The sequence below is a fragment of the Pseudomyrmex gracilis genome, unplaced genomic scaffold (genome assembly GCF_002006095.1).
Source record: "Pseudomyrmex gracilis isolate BER0280 unplaced genomic scaffold, ASM200609v1 scaffold_258, whole genome shotgun sequence".
Classification (NCBI taxonomy): domain Eukaryota; kingdom Metazoa; phylum Arthropoda; class Insecta; order Hymenoptera; family Formicidae; genus Pseudomyrmex; species Pseudomyrmex gracilis.
The window spans coordinates 56072-68871 of NW_018020842.1; the positions used below are offsets into that span (position 1 = coordinate 56072).

At 43.1% G+C, this 12800-nt stretch overlaps 2 protein-coding genes across 3 annotated transcripts; one reads left to right on the forward strand and one right to left on the reverse strand.

Annotated features, from left to right (window-relative positions):
• Positions 1-35: 35 nt before the first annotated feature.
• On the reverse strand, positions 36-12668 carry LOC109859345 (sushi, von Willebrand factor type A, EGF and pentraxin domain-containing protein 1-like). Its single transcript, XM_020437506.1, has 32 exons — positions 11766-12668; positions 11196-11483; positions 10465-10720; positions 10093-10281; positions 9827-9991; positions 8654-8836; positions 8290-8505; positions 7991-8191; positions 7626-7874; positions 7283-7531; positions 7073-7207; positions 6849-6943; positions 6446-6752; positions 6160-6372; positions 5903-6064; positions 5528-5824; positions 5291-5433; positions 5121-5220; positions 4836-5049; positions 4588-4745; positions 4221-4309; positions 4043-4152; positions 3758-3930; positions 3410-3624; positions 3105-3312; positions 2763-2936; positions 2559-2650; positions 2324-2460; positions 1360-2224; positions 1117-1282; positions 834-1022; positions 36-733 (listed from the first exon to the last, which is right to left on the reverse strand). The coding sequence occupies exons 1-32, from the start codon at positions 12039-12041 to the stop codon at positions 570-572; spliced, it is 6678 nt and encodes a 2225-aa protein (XP_020293095.1). The 5' UTR covers positions 12042-12668; the 3' UTR covers positions 36-569.
• LOC109859344 lies at positions 9009-9846 on the forward strand. Of its 2 annotated transcripts, XR_002250699.1 has the most exons (4): positions 9009-9199; positions 9298-9412; positions 9475-9669; positions 9760-9846. XR_002250699.1 is itself a non-coding variant. In XM_020437505.1 (3 exons), the coding sequence occupies exons 1-3, from the start codon at positions 9069-9071 to the stop codon at positions 9613-9615; spliced, it is 387 nt and encodes a 128-aa protein (XP_020293094.1). In that variant the 5' UTR covers positions 9009-9068; the 3' UTR covers positions 9616-9751. The 2 variants fall into 2 exon arrangements, 1 of the variants encoding a protein (XP_020293094.1); XM_020437505.1 differs by lacking the exon at positions 9760-9846 and having other exon boundaries at positions 9475-9751.
• Positions 12669-12800: the final 132 nt, after the last annotated feature.

The window sequence follows — 12800 nt, forward strand, 5'->3', positions numbered from 1 at the left end:
GGTATTTTTGACTCTGATTGCTATTGTATTGTGGATTTTTTTTTTTTTTTTATTTCCATTTCTATTTCGAAAAACGTGGGAAAAAAACACACAAACTGAATGTACAACTTTGCGAAATACTAATGAAGATATATCTCACGGCCAGTACAGACGGAACTCTGTCTTTCTCGACTGTGCGAGTTCAACAATGCCAATTTTTGAGACGAGAATTATTTGTACGAATATACATTAACTTTTTCCAATAAAAGATATGTATACTCTCCTCTCTCGGGTATTTTAAAATTGATACTGAAGCGTAAATTGTGCATAAATATTTACAGATTTAAGATAATTATCGCATATCTCTCTCTGTACTACTCTCGAAAATCCTACAAACTTATTTATTTCGCGATAAGACTGTAATTACGTTTTCTATATTATTCGTGAATCTTGATATATAAGAGATCAGAAAAAAAACAAAAACAAATAAAAACATATGTGTTGTTACAAAAGTGGAAGATTATTCACCTTCACAAAAAGAAAACCCTTACCAAATCTTTCGCAAAACTGTCGTGAGAGTTGCGCGCGTTTTACTTGCATTGCGGCATTTCGCTCCATTTTCCGTCAGCTTGACAAGTAATCATTCCCTGCTTTTTACCATTTGGACACACGTACGTCAATTGATCCTGGAACAGATACGAACGGCCGTGGAGCTTGATTCCCGGTTGAATCTGCGGTTTGCCACAAGATATTTCTGCAAATACACACATTGTGATTTATATTTTAAACAAATTTAAAATCGAATGAAAAATAGATAAAATTTATACAGCTTTGCCTCATTTATTTACACGTACTCGAGCATCTGCCTGTCGTTTTGGACCATTTTCCACTTCCTAAACATCTCGAGCTTGTTTGTCCGAATACGCGATAACCCGAAACGCACTGATAAGATATCATGTTGCCGAAAGTGAAGTTCTGTTTCACGCCAATGTCCGACTTCAACATCGCGTTTGCGAGAATCGGCGGATTGCCACATGTTACAGCTGGGAATGTTTGAATTCAATTGTCCCATATTTGTTTTTTATAATTTTGAATTATATATATACATATAGAATTAAAAACCGGAACTTAACGTACGTTTGCAATAAGGCGAAGCGGACCACGTGGTGTTCGGCAGACAAACGGATCGCTCGTTCCCTTCGAGAACGTATCCGTGACGGCATTTGAAAACAACGACACTGTCGATCGCCATGCGACTGTTGTCGGTGTTATTGTCATTATCGATATATCCGTATTCCGGTGCCTGGACGATTGATAAAAATTAAAAATATAAAGTAAGTCAATAAACAAAAAAACAAAATTGAAATAAATTCGTCTCACCTGCGGAGACGCGCACGATCTATCGCAGATGTACGTCGAATCGTTCAGCAGCAGCTCGAGCGAGGGTTCCTCTAGCGACAAATTCGTATCCTCCCATTTTGCGGCGTCGTTGCACCTCCACGTTACATTAAAGATCGTCTCATTCAAAAGCAACTTATCCAAATTCATCTGCATGTTATTTTGACACGATAACACCAGTTCTTGCCCGTAACTGTTTCCCTCAACAAAAATCTCGAAACTTTTGTACACGCTGGTGACATTTCCTGTGCCGTATCGTTCTTCATCGAATTTAAACGATGTTATCGTGTCGTTTACGAAAACGGTTTCGTTCTCTAGTTTCTCAAGAAGTTTAAAAACCGGATGATCGCCGACGGAACAGTTACGCGGAACGCAAGAAACGGAAATCGAGGACCAACTCTCTTCCTCGGTACACGTTCTGACCTCGTCTCCGTCCAACTCGTATCCCGGATCGCAGACAACAACAATCTCCGCGCCGGAAACGAACATTTCCGCAGCGTCTTCTTCCGTCGCTTTGCTCTCATTCTCGGGAATCTCGATCGTGATGTTGTCTCGTTTCTTGAAGAAGAGCTTCGCGTTTTTCACACGATCTGGTCGGGAACACGTCCGGGGAACACAATCGGGAACGACACCGGTCCAGGTGCCGTTTAAGGAACACTGTAGTTTAAATTCCGTCAATAAATTGTGATTGCCGCGAAACTTGTAGCCGCGACGGCAGGAGAATCCGACGACGACGCCGTAATGATACGTCCTCGCGGAAGGATCGTCGATCGAGTTTTCCTCCGGATCCGCGGAGGTTCCGTTGGACTTGTCAGAATTCGGGAGAACAAGGTAGCCGTGTTCTAATCTGCAAACGGATTGTTACAAAAAATGTTTAATCATCCTTTGTCTTTAATTTCATCAAACAAATCGTTTAAATACGTCTCGATTCATGCGTGAAACGCACTTTTTCGGCGGTGGACATCCGTAAGGCGCGCAAAACGGTCTGTCGTGATCCCAAACACCGGTGTCCAAACAAGTCAGATATTTTTCTCCCGTCAAACGATATCCAGAATCGCACTTGAACTCCAGTTGCTGGCCGGCCTGAAATAATCGAAGGATGTCACTTGTCAAAAAATAACGTGCAATCTTACGATTGCATGACGCAACTATTGTTTTTTTTTTTTTTTTAAATAAAAAACCTGCAGTATCGTGAGATCGTCTCTCTCATTTTCCTCCAGGATGTACTCTATATCACCGTTCTCCGGCGCGAGTAAGTTCTTGCATGTTGTTCCTGCGAGAAGAACGCAGAGACACACGGCAATTAGCGCGATTACCTCTTTCGATCGTCGCGTAGAAAGATTTCAGATTTAAATTTTTTTTTTTTTTTTTTTTACAATCGTCACCTATGCAGATCGGTGGCAGTCCGGTCCATTTTCCCTCGGAATTGCAAATTCGATGAGGATTTCCGCGAAGCTCGTAGCCGTCGGCGCAGGAATAATGGATTTCGTCACCGAACGAATACTGTCGGCCGTGAATCAGTCCGCGCGGAAAGTATCCCGGAAAGCCGCACTTAATTTCTTGAATAAAAAAAAAAAATTACGCACAATTATCGTCTTGTTTTACAATAAATGAAAAAAAAAAAAACACAAGTTTCTTACACAATTTAAGATACTAATGTTATAATTAAAAGTGTTAACGTTGCAATATTTCTGTTTTTTACGTCACAATAAATATATAGGATTTACTCGTGCAGCTCGGCGTGGTGTATCCTTCCCACTGGCCGTGCTTGAGACACCTCCGCACGAAGGAGCGACGTTCCTCGTCGCCGATCTGCATCACGTACCCGTTATCGCAGTAATACGTCACCTCCGACAGATCCTCGCTCACCTTAATGTTACCTCTGGAGGGTACTACGGGTAAAGGGCAGCCACGACAAAACGGGCTAGCTAAGATCTGAGGGCGTCGTGAGATCGCTTATAGTCTATCCGCTATATAAGATCGAGGTCGCGTAAATTTATATTTTCATTTACACAGATACGTGTTTAATTACCACAACGTCACCGTGAATATATTGCTGCATCTGCGCCCAGGCTACGAGATTTCCGTGATACTTCTCGCAGCTGTTCCACAAAGCGGTGACGTTATCCTCGTCCAGAATGACGTCCCACATGTCCAGCATGCTGAGCTTTCCCAGAAACGCTTCCGATTCGGAAAAACCGCCACCCAGTCGATCCTGTTCCTGCCCGATGACGAGAGATCCGTTTGCTGCGAAGAGAAACGATTTCGTCAATTTCAAGATCACTGAATTTTTTCATCTCGATGTATTATTCTGAGAAAAACAATCTTATCGATTGACAGATACCGTATGTATTCGTGATTTAAATTCGAACGAAATTACCTTGTATGACAGTTTTCTGAGCTAAGCGGAAGCCACTGTCCTTGAGAATTCCGTCAACGAACACGCGCCAGGAACCGTACTGACTCTCCCAGACGATACAGAGGAAGTGCCAGTAACCGTCGTTGACTTTAACGTCGGTCACGATTTTCTCTCCGTTAACGTACAAGACGAATCTGCGAGATGAGAAAAAAGATTTCGCGCGCGATAGGAATTTATTTGCGCGTTTCCTCGTGAATGAATTTCATATATATCAATAAAACAGAAGAGTTTAGCGAGTATAATTACCCGTTGTAATCGGTCAACGTGAAGACGTTATCGTGGAACGTTGTCGCGTACGACAGCACTGTACCGTAATTGAAGGTATCTGTCGATTGCAACCACAGGCAAACGGACAGCTGCAATCAAGAGAGAATCTCGATGAGAACGACGTGAGTTACGATTGTTTTCTATTCGTCGTGCTTACTTGAGAGAGATCGTTCGCGGGTCCTTTAACGACGACGTAGTCCGTAGTGCCGGACCTCGCGAAGTGCATCACGTAATCGGACGACAATTCTGCGACCGTGAGAGAGACAAGTGGTAATATATTATGCAAAAAAAAAAAAAAAAAAAAAAACATTTCAAAAAAAAAGGTCCTTTAACGACGACGTAGTCCGTAGTGCCGGACCTCGCGAAGTGCATCACGTAATCGGACGACAATTCTGCGACCGTGAGAGAGACAAGTGGTAATATATTATGCAAAAAAAAAAAAAAAAAAAAACACTTTTCAAAGAACGATTTTCTGAAACGATTCTTTTGTTAAAACGCGATATTGAGATTTGCAACAAAATTACCGATTTCGCAGTTGCGTCCTGCGAAAGGAACGTGACAGTCGCACGTGTAATTGCCAACGTGATTGACGCAATTCCCGTTGTTCGAGCAAGGCGAGCTCTCGCAGTAATCGATCTTGATCGTACAGTCCGCTCCCGTGTATCCGTCCGGACACTCGCATCTAAAGATCGATCGCATATATGTATAGATTTTTTTATATACACCAAGAATAACGCGAATTTCACATTGCGAAACAATAGTGGCGAGTTACCTGTAACTATTGCGCGTCGCGTTCTCTTCCTTGACGTTCAGACAAATCGCGTTCGCGTGACACGGTATCCAGTCGCAGGGCAGCAGACTGCAGTGACGGCCCAGGAATCCGGGCTTGCAGTGGCAATGCCACGTTCCGTTCGCGGTGCGACACGTGGATCCTTCCTCGCATGGTATCAGCTCGCAGTGGTCCATCGAAATTTCGCAAAATTGGCCTAAATGAAACAACAAGCGACAAAAAAAGTTTTTATACGTAATAAAATCAAAAAACTACTCGTACACTTACCTTCGAACCCGTCGTTGCATTCGCAAGTGAAATCGCTCTCGGTGCTCACGCATTTTCCATTATTCTGGCAAGGATCAGTAGAACACTCATCCACGTAAATCTGCAAGACACGAAATCATTTGGTGAACTTAAGTTAATTCGAAGTTTTTTTTTACGATATCTCTTTTTACTTCGCAATTGACGCCCGTGTAACTGCTTTTGCACGCGCACTCGTAAGTCACGGAGCTGTTGGAGTGTCGTTGCATCTTACACGTTCCCTCGTTCAAACACGGCGAGGAGGCGCACGGATCTTTCAGCTCCTCGCATTTCGATCCTGGAGGAATATAATTTTTTTTTTTTTTTTTTTTTTCAGTGCTACAATTGAATAAAAATAGAATTATCGAGAAGAGTGACCGCGTCTCTCTTACCCACGTAATAATTCTGACATTCGCAAACGTAACCACTTTCGTCTTGAACGCATCGTCCCGCGTTCAAGCAGGGATCCGTCCGGCAATCGTCGATTTCCTTGTCGCGCATCAACACGCAATCGCTCGCATTTGCGGAGCCGCGACTCTCCGTTGTCGTGTTCGACGGACACGGCGTGCATTGCGTCTGTCCGTAGCTCGGCTGATAAAATCCGAAATCGCACGCGAAGCACGGCTCCAGCGCTAAACGCGATCCGTGATAACGTTTGCGTCGGGAGTAATACCCTGGTCGGCATATGGCTAGAAAAAAAAAAATATGTACGTAAATGCTTATTGTATCCGAATTGTTGTATCCGACGTTTCGACTGGAGTTCTTACGAATGCAATCTTTCAACGACTTCGCGTGCATCCTCTTTGTGAAAGTGTTCTCCGGACAAGATTTGCACTCCAGCGCGGCAGTCGCGTTCTGATACTGCCCGAACGAACACGGCTGGCAAGCTCGAGAGGATAAATTGTAAAAAGTGCCCGCGGAACATTTTACTGAAAAATTGAATTGCATCCGTATATAAATTTTCCAAATTTCACAGTGGCACAAATTTATTATGTTCGAATCCAATGAGCGATCGGCAACTCACCGCAACTGTATTTTCTCAGCATACTTCCGTGATCGCAGAGAACCTGAGGTTCCTTGAAAACGAGATGCAGATTCAAAGCGAGCTTCGCGATCTCCTGATTGGTTTTGTTATTGAGCAAGTCCAGCTTTCCGATATGCGTCATCGCGTCGATCTTCTCCCTCAACTTCTGCACTCCGCGCCTCGGATTCTCAAAATTCTCCTCGATTATTTTACCTGGGAAACGAGTAATCTTTAATTTTTGGACAATTTTTTTCGAGTGAAGCTCGAAGTAAAATTTAGTTTTTACCGATAAACTTGAATTTGATCTCTATTTTGTCTCTTTTTCTCTTAGAAGTGGCTTTGTTCTTATTAGACTCGGAATTCCCTCTAGTTACGCGTATCAGGTTTTTGATTATCATCATCTTGTCGTTTCCGAAAGACCGAAGGCGGTTGGGATAATGTCTTCGTCTTCTGATCAAGTTGTTTTCTAAATTATTCGAAGACGAGAGATCGTTCTCGCATTCAGGCTCGAAGTTGACCAAATTACACTCAATATCGTTGCCGCAAATGTCCAGTAACTTTGATTTCAAGTCGTTAGCGATATAATTACTTAACTATAAAAAAAAAAAAAAAATAACGCGTCATGTGTAAGATAAGAAAAAATATCAATTTATAAAAATGTCAGTTTTGCACATTAAGTATTTGCTCACTTTGTGGAGAGCAGTTTGATTGTCGCACATCGTATTCCCGTCGCCTTGTAATATCACGTTTCCTTCTTGAGATATCATTTTTGGAATTTGCGTTTCTGTGTATAAATCGAAATCACAATTCAGTGATGTGTACAAAACTAATTCTTAATGTTTTAATTAAAAAATAAATTACTTATGAATTACAAAGAAATTTATAAATGTGCGCGTGTGTGTGTGCGAAATACCAGAATATTCCGGCAGATAATTGTACTCCCATAGCTGATTGCTCGAGTTACATTTCAACAGTAACTCGTCGTTGACAGTGTTAAAGTGCTCGATCATCGACTCATTCACGGGTGTTGTTAAATTTTTACACACATCTGGAAAAAGAAAAATGGAAATTCTCTCATCGCGCGTTGTGAAATAAAAGCACTGGAGTCGAGAACCAGACGTACCTTCCACCGTGATGTTCAACACGCAAGTTGCCCGATTGTTGTACTTGTCGGTGGCATTATAGTAAATCTTCGTACGGCCGATTGGAAAAACATCCTTGCCGGGCTGGTGACTTTGATTAACCTGCACCGCAACTCGTGAATTGTCGTAGAACACGGGCTCGTTCCAGGTCACGTTATCGAGACCGCTGTCCAGATCGGTGTAAAACGTTGGCGGGTCGACGCAGTTCTCGATCATCGGTGGTTCTCTGTCTGCGACCGCGCGAGATATATTTATCGCGTCGACTTTTTGCGATTCAATGTATCTTTTAGTTACATAAATTTGCTTCCGAATGTAATAACTTACCGACGACTTTAACTTTGAACTTGCATCTGGCTTTGTTGCCACTCGCATCTTGCGCTATGTACACGACAATGCGCATGCCGATCTTCGCTTTCCACGGAAAAACGATGTGCGGTTTCGTCCACAAAATAGGCGACGCGTCCGCGTTGTCGGTCACCTCGGGTGTCGTCCAGTTCACGTACGCGTAATTTTGGCCCTTTGCGGTTTCCGCGACAATATCGCGCGGGCATTTTACAGAAGGTGGCAGTTTGTCTGTATTGTTTCGATATAGGATTAAACGATTTGTATTTATGCGTCAACTTTTAATTTTTAAATTAATTAATTGAATTTAAATCAAAATTTTTTATATCGTAAATTTTGGTGCTAACCCACACATCGATTAACGCTGTGACGCTGCGACCAAATTCCTGTGCGTCCGTTGCAGGATCGTTTGGAAGGTCCTTCCAGAACGAGACCTTCGTTGCAGGTGATCGTGCAATTGGTGGCGAACGGCACTTTTTCCGGACCGGTGCAAATTTCCGGCGTGATGTTGCCGTTCGCGACTTGCAGCAGTGGTTCGCACTTCACAGCTGCCGTGAATTTATTAATTATATAATTTTGTTATAATTTTACCGCGTCTCGTTGCGAAATAACCATCAGTGTTAATGTGCGAATAATACGTTTTTACCTTTGCAAGTAACTTTCAGACCGTCCCAACGGGACAACGGCAGACAGTTGCGCACTTTGCTGCCGCGAAGTTGATAACCAACGTCGCACTTGAACTGGCACCGGGTGTCGATCGGATAGACGGTGGAATTCTCCTCGAATTGATGCTGGTAATCCTCGTCGTGCTCGCATTTCACGTGGCCGTGCGCGGGAGCGCGAAGGGCCGGGCACGTTTTCACTGTATAAAAAAATTACATGGACATAATTTTTTTATATTTATTACCGTAGCATGAGAGATCGTGTTATTATTTATTATATATTGATAATCTTATCTTAAATCTGAGATTTCACATTGGTAATGTTTTTAAATGAATAAATTTACTTACGCAAACACTGCGGCTCGTTGCCGGACCAAGCGCCGTCCTTCCCGCAAAGTCGGATGCTGTCGCCTGTGAGATGAAAACCGATTCTGCACCTTATGCCGCACGCCGCGTGCACCACGTTGCTGCAGGCGCTCGCTTTCACCAGATAGCCGTTCTCGGGGACCTTCAGCTTCGAGCATGTTATTGCTGGAAAAAAAAATGTCACATTTTGTCTTGAGCCAATAATCAAAGAAATCGGTTCACATTCTAGTTTTAGAACGAAGTTCTCGCGGAATTGGTCGATCGATCAGTCGCAATGCGATTAGAATCGCAATTGTTCGCGAAACGATTTTGTATCCGCGCTGACAACCGCGGCAGTAATTAGTTTCGAAAATATAATTAATATCCTTAGTTTTGTCAAACGTAATTTTTGGTCAGAATGGGCACACGCGATCAGAAACCTCGAGATTTCGTCGCGCTATCTCGAAACCTATCGGCGGACTTGAGGAGAGCGAGATTGACGCAAATGAAATGGTTTCAGAAGTACGAACCGCTGTTGCGGGAATACGAGTGAGAGCGTCGAGCGAGACAATATTTAAAATATCATTTCTCAAAAAAATATTCGTTACATCGAGTATGATGTAACGAGTGTTTTTTATTTATTCAAGAAAACTTCAGCAGGAAGTGCGAGAACTGTACAAAGAGAAAAGAGTCAAAATTGAGGATGACATCGAACGGGATACGAGGACATGTTTGCCGAGACCGATCACAAACAGCGGCGAGGTACGTATTTTTATTTGTTCATATATTTTTTCACATAATTTATTATTGTATATTTTTTCCAGTACGGATGGTTAGCTGCAAAATCAGAATTTTGCTTGGAGAGATACGGCCCGTGCGTTGCGAAGTATCCCAATCCTCTGAAAGACATAATTCTCCTCCGAGGAGATATACCGAGTCTCGCATCGGGCAAGGGTTTCCTTTGAAACGCTTCTCCGACTCTTCAATTTTTTTTATTACAGAGTTGCTTTTTTATAAAAGTATATATGATAAATAATTCAATAATTTGCTATTGCACAATATATTCACCTCAAAATTTTTAACTATACAATATTATTACCAATTCACAGTACAGGTGACGTTAGATAACTTCAGACAAAACGAATTGCGAAAATGTGCGCAAATTATAATATTTACCGTCGCATTTGGAACCGTCCGTGGAAAATCCGGAGGCGCACACGCAATCGCTCGCCGAGACAGCGGGAACTTTGATAGTGACGTGATTCACATCTGGGCAGGATGCACAAGCAGCGGTGGAATCCCCGGAACTGTCGCCGGAAGTATAAGTCCCGTTCGGACAAGCTATCGCCGGAAAAAGAAAATTTCGAACATTAGAAATTAGAAATTAGTTCTGAACACTTAGTGTGAATAATAATAATCAATAAATATGTATGCACACGTACGTTGGCAAAAGCCCTTCAGACCGGAACCGAAGTAGCCTGGCGGGCAGATGCAGGCGTAATGTCCGGTCGTGGTGCCGCACGTGCAGGTCGCCAGATCGTCGCAGCAGCTTCGATTCGCCGTGTTTTCCGCGCAGAGACTGCTGCAGTCGGTCGGCAGAGTCACGGGCACGTATTGTCCGGTCTTCAAGTCTGGAAGAAATTTTACAGTGTGTTTGTTTCAAGAATTATTTCCTCGTCTCCGGGAAATCCGAGAGAATATACCGCGAGTCTCTCACATTTATTTCTCGAGAATATCAGATATATATATATATATATATATAAGAGTTCAATTAATATTTGATATATTTTTTAACATCATTTTCAAGCTCGTACCGCGATGCAAGGCGCGTCGCGCCAGAGCCTCGAACTCGGCGAAGCTGTCGAGTAGGTAGCTGTGCGTGTACCCAGGCGAGCTGGCGATGTCGTGCAGCTCCTCGACGTTTCCCGTTCTGATGCCGAACGTGAACACGGTCGCGCCAGTGTTCTTCAAGAGATTGGCCGCGGGTCGCGGGTCACCGCCGTTGCTGAAGCCGTCGGTTATCAGAAACACCACCTTGTTCGCGGTCACGCGGCCTTTCTCGAGAATCGCCTCGGAAATAGCGAACAAGAAGATAGTTAAATGCAGCTTCGACACAGTTTTTTTTTTTTTTTTTGCGACTCCGATAAACAGCGTGTTATTATCTCGTGTCGCTTGTATTGATAATAAAATAGTCGTCTCGAAAACAAAATCTCGAGAATTCTTCGCGATCTCTTAGGCAGTTACGTTCAAATTTCCAGTCCGAATCGGAGTATGTTAGAAAAATAGAAAAATAAATTTTATCATGTTGTGTAAAAAGTGGTTTCTTTTCTGCTCCTATACAAATTAGAAAACTAACTCGGAGTTTTTTGAAACTGTAGCTTTAAAAAGCGACAATCGATCGCAGTTTTTTGAAAAGTACTGTTTCAACAAGACTTTCCTGAGATTTTGCAATTAGAAAAAACCGTCTAGAAAGTCTCGATTTTTTTGTTGGTGCTGCGGAGTGTGTTCGGAGAACGGTAGTTTTAATTCTTGATAAAACACTCACTAACGCTTCGAAAAGGGCGCCGCGTGTGTACGTGCCGCCGCCGCTGTAAGTGATGTTACTGAATTGCTTGTTCAACAAGTAACACTTGTGATCGTTCGATCCGTGTCTCGAAATCTGATCGACATTGCGATAAACGCTGCCTCTGCCGCCGAAAGTGACCACCGCGACACGTGCGGCCCACGTGTCCACCGTAAAATCCGCCAGGAGCTTCGTCACGAAGTTGAGCTCGCTGCGAAAATTTTCCGCACCGACCGAATCGGACGCGTCCACCAGAAACACCAGTTCCACCTGGAAAACGATTTGGACAATCGACATTCGCCGAATCAAGACCGAAGATCGCGTTTTTTAACACGTGTTTTTATCTAACATCTGTTTTTGGAAAACAGTGTAAAGGTGACTCGTCATCACTCCGAAGTAACTTCTTTCTTGTTTTAAATCTACTTTGTAAACAATTAATTAAATACAATTTGAAGATTGAGAATATATATATTTTAATTGTTTTGAAAATTTATAAAATAAAAGAAAAAACAAATTTTTACTGAGACAGTTGCTTTACGTTCAATCTGTCACCTGATCGGTTTTGTTTCGCAAACGATCTATGTGCATCTTCAGAAGTCGGGATAGAATATCGGCTTTGCTCTTCAGCACTCGGTCGGCATCGTCCAGGTGTTCGTACCAGTAACGCTGACTCCCGTTGGTCTTCTGACCAAAATTCAGAAACGTCGACGTCACGTTGTTCTCGTTCAGGCCGATTTCCAAGCCGGATCCTTCGCTCGCATCGACCGCGCGACACGAAACTACAGATATCGCGCCGACTATCAGTAACAAAACCTCGAAGAACTCCATCTCCGTTATACCTCACAATTGCTCGCCCACGTGCGTTCAGAACTTCAACATAATTGAACTGGAAATCAACTTGTCGTTGGAAGCGCGCGAGAAACGTCGGACAAGCGCATCCTGCGATCTCCAACACTTTCCGCTGACCGAAGCAAGAAAATTGTGCGTTCTCTAATAAAAAAGTTTATCGGTCGTTTCGAGAATTGTGCACGTAACTTTCACGTTTGTCGTCATAATCGCGCGGGATGACGATTGCGGAACGGAATTGTATACGTTGGTATTTGTCGTAAATTGCCGCGCGCGCGATTGTGAAAGCCGAGAAGAGGCTAACGAGACGGAGGCTGGTTGTGCATGAAGACGAAGCGCTACTGAAAGACAGAGTCGCGCGGAAGAGCATAAAGCGAGGAAGATCGCCGAGAACAAGGGAGCTTCTGTTCGATTCAAGTTGTTTTTTTTTTCCACGTGCGTGTGTGTGCTCGTCAGGCGATTTGTCTTCGCCAACTGTTCACAGACTCTTGTCGGCTCTTATCGGAACAATTCGATTATGCCGGGTTTAACGAGTAAACGGCGTTACATGTACATACAATTCAACAAGCATTAATTTTAATTAGTTGTAATTAATTTAATTGTAATGTACTTGTGACTTGTGCGCGATACGAGAACGCGCAAGTAGTATCAAATAAATAAATTACAAGTACGTGAAACGCAAAATTGTGCTAACACGTCGAGAATTCATTTGGATTTGTGTTACATGCCGCTTGAATATTT

Bases quoted from the DNA above. Each gene is read 5' to 3' on its own strand.
- LOC109859345 (XM_020437506.1), bottom strand. From the start codon at position 12,041: ATGGAGTTCTTCGAGGTTTTGTTACTGATAGTCGGCGCGATATCTGTA. The intron at 9,992-10,092 runs GTACGTGTGCAT...TTCCGGCGATAG, and splicing joins TCTGAAGGGCTTTTGCCAAC to CTTGTCCGAACGGGACTTAT. The intron at 5,825-5,902 runs GTAAGAACTCCA...TTTTTTTTCTAG, and splicing joins GTCGTTGAAAGATTGCATTC to CCATATGCCGACCAGGGTAT.
- LOC109859344 (XM_020437505.1), top strand. From the start codon at position 9,069: ATGGGCACACGCGATCAGAAACCTCGAGATTTCGTCGCGCTATCTCGA. The intron at 9,200-9,297 runs GTGAGAGCGTCG...TATTTATTCAAG, and splicing joins CCGCTGTTGCGGGAATACGA to AAAACTTCAGCAGGAAGTGC. The intron at 9,413-9,474 runs GTACGTATTTTT...TATTTTTTCCAG, and splicing joins CGATCACAAACAGCGGCGAG to TACGGATGGTTAGCTGCAAA.